This window comes from Saccopteryx leptura, chromosome 7, assembly GCF_036850995.1.
Source record: "Saccopteryx leptura isolate mSacLep1 chromosome 7, mSacLep1_pri_phased_curated, whole genome shotgun sequence".
Taxonomy (NCBI): domain Eukaryota; kingdom Metazoa; phylum Chordata; class Mammalia; order Chiroptera; family Emballonuridae; genus Saccopteryx; species Saccopteryx leptura.
Genome location: NC_089509.1, coordinates 58143173 through 58154380, shown reverse-complemented (window position 1 = coordinate 58154380; position 11208 = coordinate 58143173). Strand labels below are relative to the sequence as shown.

At 56.5% G+C, this 11208-nt stretch overlaps 2 protein-coding genes across 3 annotated transcripts in view; both read right to left on the bottom strand.

Moving 5' to 3' along the window:
- Positions 1–1612: 1612 nt before the first annotated feature.
- On the bottom strand, positions 1613–6482 carry DLX1 (distal-less homeobox 1). Of its 2 annotated transcripts, XM_066345246.1 has the most exons (4): positions 6394–6482; positions 5292–5975; positions 4414–4613; positions 1613–3267 (listed from the first exon to the last, which is right to left on the bottom strand). In XM_066345246.1, the coding sequence occupies exons 2-4, from the start codon at positions 5602–5604 to the stop codon at positions 3013–3015; spliced, it is 768 nt and encodes a 255-aa protein (XP_066201343.1). In that variant the 5' UTR covers positions 5605–5975; positions 6394–6482; the 3' UTR covers positions 1613–3012. The 2 variants fall into 2 exon arrangements, with proteins under 2 accessions (XP_066201343.1, XP_066201344.1); XM_066345247.1 differs by lacking the exon at positions 6394–6482 and having other exon boundaries at positions 5292–6039.
- Positions 6483–10505: 4023 nt separating this feature from the next.
- The window catches only part of METAP1D (methionyl aminopeptidase type 1D, mitochondrial), a 77893-nt gene continuing 77190 nt past the window's right edge, over positions 10506–11208 (bottom strand). The window contains exons 9-10 of the mRNA XM_066346600.1: positions 11052–11130; positions 10506–10922 (exon numbers count right to left, since the gene is read on the bottom strand). Coding sequence (XP_066202697.1) covers positions 10844–10922; positions 11052–11130 — 158 coding nt within the window. The 3' untranslated portion in view covers positions 10506–10843. The remainder of the gene's footprint in view (positions 10923–11051; positions 11131–11208) is intronic.

The following is an 11208-nucleotide window of genomic DNA, read 5'->3' as shown; positions in this document are numbered from 1 at the left end:
GCAGGCAAGCCGAATGCAGGAGTTCCCTGTCCCGGCGCGCGGGCTCGTCCTCTCTCAGCTTCGAGGCCGGTTCGCACACGCATCCTGGTCTCGGAGGTCTCGTTTCCTGTTAGCGCTCCAGGTTCTGGGACCTGCGGGAGAGGAAAAAGCCCAGCCCCGTCCTGGAAGGGGCCTTGGGGTCCCCCCGGGCGACACCCCCACTCCCTCTCCGCTCTCTCCATCCCTTCCCTCCGCTGCCTCCCGCCCTTTCCCGAAGGGCGTCGGGAGAGCCTGGCGCGTCTGATCTTTCACCGGCACCAATTGAAAAATGGGTGCTTGTCACAACACAGATCATTGCCTCCTTCGTTGCGCTCCCCACCGCGCGCTGCAAGGGGCCCCCCAAGGCAGAGGGCCGGCGTCGGAAGGCAGGTGTGAGGGAAGCGGGAACCGCTCCAAGCAGCCCTTGGGGACCCTCTGCGGTCCCCACCTTCCCCAGGGCGGCCGGGGGACCTGGGGCTGAGGCCGGGCTGAGACGCCCGGCCGCGGGGCGGAGGGCAGGCCAGGCTGGGTCACCTGCTCCCAGCGCCTGTGCGTCGGAGCGAACTCGTCTGAGCGGTTCACTGTAGCTGCCCCTTCGCGGCCTGGCCTGTAGACCCTTCGGGCTGGGGTGGGGTCTCGACTTGGCCAGCTCTCTGGTTCCAACAAGTCAGCGGAGGCCACGCGGCCCTTCTGTGGCCCCTCCACGTCTCCCAGGCGCAGAGGAAAAGCCTGGGGTTACAAGGCGGGAATGGGGCTCTCCTTGTGGCTGGGGCCTTGTGGGTGGCGGCAGGTGGCTGTGGCGCCCCGGGGGGCGCTCTGAGACTGCCTTCCGCAGCTCACTGATTGACTGGGGACAGCCTGGCAAACGCGTCCTTTCGGGCCCTTTCCGGTGGCTGGCCTCATCTTTTCCACGTCGAGATCCAGCGCCCGTCCTCCGGGCAAGCAAGAGCCAGGAGGCCAGACCCTGCGGAGGCAGAGGGAGAAGCCCCGCGTCCCCCCCTCTCCAGGCTCCTAGGCCTTCCGCAAGGTGACCAGACATGTATGTGAGTGGGTGACGGGAGGTCACTCAGGTCTCCCTGGCCAGCTGTCTTTGAGTTCTGCTTTGATCTCCTCTCAGCCGGCCTTCGCCGTCCCTCTGGCTCCTCACTCCTGTCTCTGTCACGCTGCACCTGTTCCTGATCCCCCTTCCCAGGGACACCCCTAACCCAGGTAGGGATCAGACCCCTTGGCAGTTAGGAGCCAGAAGGTAGGCGAGAGCCACTCCAGCGGGCGCCCCGCAGGCCCAGACCCCACACCTGGTGCGTCCGGAGTCAGACTCAGCCCCTGCAGAGACCCCAGAGGCGGGAGCCACTCCAGCGGGCGCCCCGCAGGCCCGGACCCCACACCTGGTGCGTCCGGAGTCAGACTCAGCCCCTGCAGAGACCCCAGAGGCGAGAGCCACTCCAGCGGGCGCCCCGCAGGCCCAGACCCCACACCTGGTGCGTCCGGAGTCAGACTCAGCCCCTGCAGAGACCCCAGAGGCGGGAGCCAGGCCAGCGCCCAGCACCCGCTCACACAGGACACCGCACAGCAGCTCTTTCTCGAAACCATAATTTTACTGTCTCAAAGAAACTTTATAACTTATTTACAAAGTTCTTTTTTTCCCAGATACAAAGCAATAAGTTAACATTCTCAATATAAAACTAAACTTTGACATAGAGAACACAAAACACGGTTGATTTCAATGAATCACATTTTCCAAATTTCACGAGTAAAATGTCAAGATTCTCATTTCACAAAGCATCAGGTTTTACAGCCACACACAACGGAACAGAAAGAAGCTAAGCTTGTGCAACATGTTTACAGAACAATAATAACAATAATAATTAATAACAACAATATGTACAGCGATTAGATCCTGCACTGGAGGCTGTGTTCAGGGGGTGGTTGGCATCGCTCTGGTCGAGGCTCTGGGGATTGTTGTAAAGCTGCTCCTGTCTTACTTTCAAGCCCACTGGCATCAGGGCACTGGCTCACGCCCGTCTACTTCCTCACCGCGGCCCACGGGTCTTCTCTCCCTAAGGAGGGAACTCAGCTTTTCCTTTTTGTCCAGGCAAGGGGACTAAGGGTTCTTCTTGAGATGAGAAATTGTGTTGGCTTAATTTCTTTTTTTTTTTTTAAGTAATATGGGACTTGTAAAATATGCAAATCATTCGGCTCCAACCTCTTTAAAACCAGCGAAGTACAAAAGTTACTGTATAAGTTTAAAATCACCAGGTTCTTATTCGTTTTTCCGAGTGCGTTTAAAGTAATCGGTCTGTTTGGCCCGCGGCTCCTCGTGCCCTTGCGCACTGGCGCACAGTCAGCCTCGGGCGCGGCCCGTTTCTCAATAAATAACCCCCCCTCCCTCCAATTTCCCCTCACTTCTCAAAGGAGCTACACAGATGTCTAGGCAGGCCCAGGAAAAAGGCTGAAAGGACAAAATATCCCAGGATCCGAAACGAGGCGGCCCGGCGGACCGCGCCTGCTCAGATCTGGTGACATTTCTCAGAGGCCACAGGATGAGGACAGCGGAGGACGAGGACCTCGACGTGGCAGCGCACAGATAACAGAGCAGAAGGAGACGAGAGACGGACAAGACAGAAAACAGCTTTTGCTTTTTCTACATTGCGTATGTTTTTTCCTGATACTGCCACACAGCTGAGGGTCGCGGGCCGGGTCCAGCGGGCTGTCTTGCTCCTCCCGCGGCTGCGGCTCCGAGGTTTCTCTCCGCTGTGACCGCGTGGCCGGGCCAGGCGTTCCGGCGAGGGTGTGAGCGCGCCAGGGAAATGGCCGGTCCAGACAGCCAGGGGGCTCTGAGGAGGCGCTCGCATCCTGCACTCACTGGTCCTTCTGCTTTACCTCTGGTCCTGTCCCCGGGTCCAGGGCACACGGACTGGGCGGAGGGACCGAGAGGCGCGAGGGACCCGGACCCGGAGAAACGCGGAGGAGCCAGGCAGGACCGCGCGCGCGACCTCACATGAGCTGGGGCTGCTGCATAGCTTCCTGGTGCGCCGAGGGGTACCACGACGTGTAGCCGGGGATGTAGGAGCCCGCGCTGCCGCCCGCGCCCTTCCCGGAGGAGGAGCCGGGGTTCCAGCCCGGCGGCCCCGCCGGGGAGCCGGCCGACAGCGCCCGGCCGTTGGCCAGCGCGCCGCCCTCCAGGGCCGCCCCGCCCTGCTTCATCAGCTTCTTAAACTTGGAGCGCTTGTTCTGGAACCAGATCTTGACCTGCAAGAGCGGACAGCAACGTGACTCGGGCTGGGTCCCTTGTGCGGGTCGTGGTCGCGGGGAGATAAGGGTGCGGTGGGATAGCGAGAAAGAACGTCCCTGCTGCCCTGCGCGACCGGGCAGCTCCCAGCTGTGGGGGCAGACCGCCGTCACCACCACTGTCACCACCACTGTCACCACAGGTTCGGGTTTCCGACCCCGGCGAGCGGGGGCCGGCGGGCAGGTGCGGCTCTCCCGGAGCCAGGGGGCGTGGTGGTGCGGGTGAGCGGGGAGCTTAGGCCTGCTCTCGCCTGGGACTCGGGCCAGCTAGCTGGCAACCGTCTGGGGAAGACGTAGCGCCTGCACACATAGAGCCTTCAGTTCCAATATGAGCATCAATAAAATTCTAGTGAAAGACATTTATTTGCAATGCGACCCACCTTCTCTTTGCCATCCTTTCTGCTCTGGAGTGAGTTGGGGGCTTACTAAGGAGGCCACAAAGTTTTGTTAAACTTTTCATTTGGACTTATGTCAACCTTTCCTAAGCATCCGTCTCCCTAGTTCTGCTCCGAATCCCGTTTCGGTCGTTGGAAACCCGCACCAGTCGTCAGTCATCAAAATGCCCATGGACTGCCCTGAGTCCTAGAGAAATCCGGGAAGGAAGGTCCGTTTCTCTTCCAGGGCCTGGGTCTTGGGAGAAATGAGAGGGCGGAGGCAAAGATCCCCCAACCCCAGCCCGGAGAGGAGGAAGAAGAGCGAGAGGGACACAGAGGCCCAGGCCCAGGCCCGGAGTGATTAGACACACACTTTAAAGGCAAAGAAGGGATTAAGCCCCGTGTTTATCGTTCCAGTTGTCCTGGCACGTGTGACCTCAGAATCCCTAAACAAAACGTCTGGGGAAATCCTCCCTGCGCCCTAATCAGATTGTGCAGGGACGGAGGGCCAGGCGGCAAGCAGCGGAGTACAGAGTGCGGAGAGAGCCAGGGAGGAAGGAGAGACGCCGGGAGAGCCGTGGGGGCGACTGCGGGCGGACTGACTCACTCGCTCCCACGGTCTCTCCCTCTCTCCCTCCCCCCCTGCCCGACCCTGAGAGCCGGGGAGCAGAACGCGAAGCTCTGGGCGCAGGCGGCGCGGGAGGCCTGCACGGCTGGGGCAGCAGCGAGGTACCTGCGTCTGCGTGAGTCCCAAGGAGGCCGCGAGCTCCGCCCTCTCGGGCAGAGCTAGGTACTGAGTTTGCTGGAACCTCCGGTTCAAAGCCTGCAACTGCAAACTGGAGTAAATCGTCCTGGGTTTGCGGATCTTCTTCCCCTTGCCATTGAAGCGCACTTCGCCGCCTTCCACCACCGTGCTCTTCTCAGAATCAGCCCCTGGGGAGACAGCAGAAGCGGGTGCCGTGGTGAACAGGACGGAAGGTCTTTAGTGTGAGGAACCGGGGGCCAATGGCTACCGAAGGTTGGCGGGGGCGAGGCTGGGAGAGAGGACGCTCAGGAAACTCCGAGAGCCAGGGAAGGGGCCCGAAAGCCCGAGGGCCTGACCCGGCCTCTGCAGGCGGACTGGGGGAGTTCCCAGGCGCGCAGCTCTGCTTTTGCAGGGAAAGTTTGCTGTTTTTGCAGGCGGTAGTTGAGGTTTAATTACCCATAATTGCATACATTGTTTATAGCGCTACGCAATAAATAATTACCGAGACTAATACGTGAACATGTGGGTTTCTGTTTTCCAGCGGGGCAGTGTGTGCTCGGCGTACCAAGCCACCCAGAGGCCCAGCCAGTGCCAGGGGACGCTCTCGGATTTATTTATCCTTTGCTAGATAGTTGTTAGCTGGGTGGATTTAAATTTTTTTTTCTTTGCTATAACAGGTACCCATAGATTGATACCCGAAACCTCCACTGCTTCGGCGCCCTCCCCACCCCTACCCCACCTCTCTCTCACCCTTTCCCTCCTCTCTCTCCTTCTTCTCTCTCTCCCCTCCCTCTCCGCACCCTCCCCTCCCCTCCCTCTCTCCCTCCGTGCCTCTTCTTGCCCCTCTCCCGGGCAGGCACACGTACCTGGATCTTCCAGGCGGCTCTGGGCGAGGCTGGCGCTGCCCGGGTAGGACTGCACGGAGCTGATGTAGGGACTGGACGCGTGGCTGCTGACCGAGTTGACGTAGGGGTAGCCCAGCGGTCGGGAGAAAGACGAGGCCGAACTGTAGGCGCCCTCGGGCTGCGAGTGGCCCGCCGAGTGTAAACAGTGCATGGAGTAGTGCCCGTGGGACATGGGAGAAGGAGACATTTGCTGGTTGGGCGGCCCAAACTCCATGAACACCGCCTTGCCCGATACCGGGCTGTTGAGACTTTCTGGCATGGTGGTCATGGTCATCTCTTCTCGCGGGGTCTGGGTGTGGGTCTCTCTCTCCTCTGCTTGCCTTTTGGGGGGTCTCTGTGTTTCTCAGGACAGGAAGGAACCCAATTTAAGCGGAACAGGGGTTTTCACTTTCCATTCATAAGAAAATGGAGTTTGTCTCTTTGAAAAGTCTAAGCATGATGCTGTTGAGCTCCTCAAACTCGCTTCAAAGCTTTGACTCAGCCAAGGTCATAAATATTCATGAGCTGACGGAGCTGATTGGTCCGCTTCCTTGCATAATCACCCGGGATTGGTCCGAGGCGCTCCGGCTCCGCTGGACTAGAGCGGACGAGGCTGCTGGGCCTCGGGAGAGACGCGTCCGCACTCCTCGGCCGGGGCTGGCTCCTCTGCAACAGAGCGCGCCGTGGGGCGCACAATAGGCTGCCGCGCTCGCGCTGGGACTGCCGTGGCCCGCGGTCCTTCAGCCTCCCGCCTCCCGATGCGCCTTACTTTCCAGAAACAAGCTGCGACCCGGCGGCCGCCCTACCGTCTCCAGCCTCCCGCCCCAACACCGGGGACCCCGGTACCGCTTCTCCTAGACGCCCCCTCCCAGTCTGGCACTGAGCTAGGGCAGCTCTAAAGCCCGGTCGCGGCATCCCGAGCGCGAAGTCGCGCCCTGGAGGCGCTGGAGGAGGCCAACAGAGTGATGCCCTCCCCAGCTTCTCGTGCCTAGCGCCTCGCTGTCCGGAGGCCCCGCCCTAGCCCGGGTCCACTCTGCCGTATCCCTGGGGTGAGGTTTGGGGCCCTCCCGGCGAACTCACTTACTCGGCCGCCGCGCCGCCGCCGCCGCTCCTTGGGGCCGGTTCGCATTGCTCCAGGCCCAGCTGGCCACTCCAGCCCGAGGCTGCTCAGGTCTGATTAAAGCAGTGCGCGCGGATAGCCAGGAATCTTCGCCTCTCCTCCCAGGAAAGGCGGCCGCACCGCCCCTCGCCCCCCGACACCCCTCCTTCCCCTTTTCCCCTCCCAACCTTCCTCCACCACCCCTCCCCTCTCCGCTCCCTTTGCGCTGAGTGCCCAGGGCTCACTCGCCCCCCTAAGGCGCGGCACCAAGTGGAGCCTAGGAGCGAGCTAGCTCAGTTCTGCCTGAGCCGCGGACCCTGGGTGGTCATTTTCCGGCCTCCTGGGGTCTGGAGAGAGTACAGGGAGTTAGAAGTCCTGGGGGACACCGAAACTCGAGGCAAAACCAGGCCAATGGTAGTCTCATGTATCTGTGTGTGGATATGTCACTCATTGTCGCCCAGGACCCTCCTAGTCTTCGGTGGTCAAAGCGGGCCCCACTGCGCCTGGGGGGCAGGGCTGGTGGAGGCAAAAGCTGCCAAGGCATTTTCTATCTTCTGGGGCGCTAGGTACAGAAAAGTGCACCCCGCCCCGCCGCTGTCACCACCACACAGACACCCCCTCGAGGCATGGTGAGAACCACGCTACCTTCAAGGGGCTGTTGGTTTCCCATTCCTCTAGCTTCACGGTGAATCCCAAATTACTTTGTTAGCTAATTAGAAAGTGTTGATAATTATTTCTTTCATAATTTAGCGGTGTGGCGGGAACGGTGAAATGATCTTGTGAAAGTTCACACGTGCAGATGTATTAGTTACTGATTCATTTGATTAAATGGTAGTCTCAAGTGCTCGGATCCGCAGCTGAAGGCGCCCCATTAGCATAACACTGATGTTTAATTTTCATACGCATAATTAGCCATATATTTAACACTAATAGCAACATGCAGCCTTTCAGCGTTAAACAGCACGGGATTTGATCTGGCCTGAGCTGAACCTTCGCCGATATACCTTCCCCTGTTTGGAATGCGCAATGATCGCAGGACAAACCTCTGTAATCAAGCACATTTTGGCAGTAGGAATACCAATAAAAATGAACATTCAAAACAAATTATATTGGTGTTGTCTTTACAGATATTAGTGGGAGAGGCTTCTCTCTTTTTTAATTTCAGTTGCAGCAGCTGCTACCCGCAGAATTCCTCTCCTTTGGTTTAAGAGTATGATGTTGGGGACAGAAATATTACAGGCAGCGTGGTTGGAGCAAAAAGAAAAACAAAAGCAAAAAAAAAAAAAAAAAAGAAAAAGAAAAGAAACCCACAACCAATCCTCCAATCCTCCAAACCAATAACGGGTTTGCCAATGTTTAAAAAGATTTTTTTTTCTTAATCACCCAACCACACAGTGATACTTTGTAACAACAACCAGCTAATGACTCCGCTACCAGACAACTCCCAGAGCTGCTGGACTCCTTGATTTCCATGTTGCACTTGTGGTTTTAATTGCTCCTTTCTAGCGCCTGTTTGGGGGTGTGGAGCGGGATGTGGAGCGCGATGCGGTGCACCCTGCAACAGCAGCACGGATGCCGCCCGGGCCCCTGGTCACCTGTGCGCTTTGCGGGCCCTGACCACGTAAGTGATCACCGTGACTGGCGCGGGTTTGCGGTTGGGACTGAGGGAAGCGCGGCTGGAGTCTCCAGGTGCTCAGGAAAACGCGCGAGGAAACCGACAGCTGCGATACCCAGGGCCAGTTTATTCCAGATAACTGCAAGGTGAGGGAAAAGGAGAGAGGCCGCCGCAGGTATCGATTGCCTCCAGGATTTTCCGTCGGGCCACATCTGGGGGAATCCAAGCCATTCGCAGCGCAGTGGACGGGGCTGGCTCCCACGGAAAAGGACCCGCACGCGCGCCCTTGGGAAAAGGTTTCAGAGCCTTGCTTATTTTAGAAATGAATTATTGAGGAAGTGTCTGCACTTCGACATTATTTCTCAATCCCAGAGAAGCTGGTCTAGGGAGGGGCGGCTGAGTCGAGACTTCGGTCGCTGAGACATCGGCCTTGACAAGCTTCTAAACGTGTGGTTTTATCTCTACTCCCTGAGCCTGTCCACCTCACGCCGCTAAGGCGACACCTGTTCTGAAACGTCGGTTTTCTTAGATCTCTGCCTGTCCCAAGTCTGAGAAGAAATAAAACTCTCCCATTTATCCCGAAAGCCCCGGATTAAGAGTAGGCCCTCTTGGAGACATCGAGGGAGTAACGCCTGGTGGTGTTAGCTGTAGCCACGCGTGGGCTGGAATCCCAGCCGCCCTGGGTGAGGTTGGGAGTCAATTAAGATGGCAGGGATGAGGGGTGGAGAGTGGGCTAGGCAATTTAAATTTGCTTCCTAACTTCAACTTCAAAGCATGTTAAACAGTTTGTTCTAAATGAAGTTTGTTTCCTACAGAGCTGCGAGTATTGGCTGGTGCTGGTATATATGGTATACACACGTATATGTGTACAATATTTAAAATTTAGGTTAGTTTCTTTAATAAATGGGATTTAAAGCTATCCCATAAACACCTCCAAGCAGTGTGTTATCCCAGTGGTTGTTAAAATCCTGTGGTCTTAATAAAATTATTCTTGGCAAACCTGATTCGTAGATAAGATACGGGCTAATTGGTGCAATCCTACTGTTCTAGGAGAGAAGTGAAGTCATTCTCAGGCAAAGCTCTTCTGAGGACATGTGGGTCTTGCTCCTCTCTAGAGACTCAGGAATGTCCAAGTGCAGCAGCTTCCGTCTCTAAGCCTTTGCTTGATCAAGTCTCAGGACCCCCAAAGTGTTTCTGTAAACCTTGGACATCTTCAAGCCCTTCTTTGTCTTTTCCAGGTCTCAGATCCACTAGACTCAAAATCATTTCTGAACAAATTCTCCATCCCTGAATGCAGAGAAAGAGAGCCAGAGGGGTTGGAGGGTGCCCAAGAGAATCCCAAGTTCAGGGAAAAGCTTCAACTGAACACTTTTCCCAGCGTGCTCATTGGCTTCAGTTTCCTATCCTTTTTTCTACCACTGCGAGTGTCATAGAGAGGAGCTGGCTCTTGGAGCCCAATCACAGAGGCCATCTGACATGGCAGCTATAGGTACCCTATGTTTCCTTGGTGCATTCCAACCCACGCTATACTTAGTGGGTGGCAACTTAAAAACCCTGCTTCAGTAACAAGAGTTAGGAAACCACTGACAGCCAGGACACCCTAACTGGACTTGTTCCTAAAACCATGACCAGAGGGGGGGCTACTTTCTGCCTGGCCCGCTAGAGGCCAAACCCATTTCCACCCCTGAGCCTAGGTGTGAACAGGTCCTGGAGAGCTGGGCAAGGAAAGGGAAGGTAACTCCAGGCAGCAATGAGTCTTGAGTGAGAAATGTGAGTCCTTAGATTTCCTGTTCCTGAGGCAGTTGGAGTTGCAGGCAGGCCAAACCGGAGTGAAGCTCACCAGACCCAATTCTGCCAACGAGGCCCTTGTCTCTTCTTGCTGAGTCCTTCTGGGTCTCCAGTGCCCTGAGCAGTTCCAAGGGGGCCAGTATGAGGAGAGGTCAGTTTAGAGGTTAGATCAGCCTGGGGTTCATGCACTAAACGGTGGTCTCGTGTGTGTGTGTGTGTGTGTGTGTGTGTGAGAGAGAGAGAGAGAGAGAGAGATCTCTCAAAGGAAACCTCTGGGATGGCACCACAGGGTAGGATGAGGGCGGGAAGACTAGCCGCAGGGGACCGAAAGTCCTGTTTTTGTATTGATAAAGCCCTGCAGAAGGGCCAGGCCCCGGGGTCCACGGGCAAAGAAATATTTGTAACTAATCCCTCTATACGGGCTATCTTTTCATTGCAAAGCAGTTAGGAAGGGGAAAGAACCAGAAAGGCTGTGGAGCACTGGGCCTCTGCGAGTGCCCTCCGGGCTAGCCAATGTAGGATCCACAAGGGGAAAAGATACTTAAATAAAAAGTCCAGCCAAGAGCTAGTCTCAGGTTTTCCTTCATGCGCGCATATGTGAAGTCCAGAAACTCAAAAATTAACCAACAACCCTCTTCTTGCCCTAGTTAACTGTCAGGGACAAGGAGCGCAGACATAATGGTTTAGGAGTGAAAGGTTTTTACTTGAGCCAAGTCCAGAGAAGGGAAAGAAAAAACCAAGCACCTCTAGGAATCCCTCATCTTCCAAATGAGAGCGTCCCCATGCCCCTCCAGAAACATTTCCCCGAGCTGGGAAGCTGAGCGCAGCGCCAGGACCAGTCTCTCCGTAGCCACGCCGCCACGCAGGCCTTCTGCCCTCAGTTCCCACCGGGTTTTCCAAGACGCTTCTTGTTACTAGGTTGGCAGCTGCGCAACCAACCGGCGGCCCGCCCGTTTCTTCTAAAAGTTTTCCAGCTGGCCTTCAGCAATTTAGGAGAAAGGCGCCCAGCCTCTGCGACCTTGGGGCCGTTCCTCAGGCCTCATGGGGTAGTTTGGTCAGGATCTGAGCGCCCCTCGACGTGATGACGACGGTGTGCTCGAACTGGGCGGACCTGCAATACAGAAGGCAGTGGTGAGGACTCGCGCTAGCGCAGGCCGGGCGGGAACGAAGCTCACCAGCGCGAGCAGACGAACTTTCCCTTCCCACACAATTTAAAAGCAACCGGGCAGAAAGCAAACACCTTTGATTGTCCAGGGAGACCACAGTCCACGCATCTTCCAGGACTTTAAATTCAGGTGATCCCTCGGTTATGATTGGCTCTTTAAGAGAGAAAAGAATTACTCCAGTGATCTAATCAGATTCTAGTTAAACATTGTTTCCGCTGATTATAATAAAAG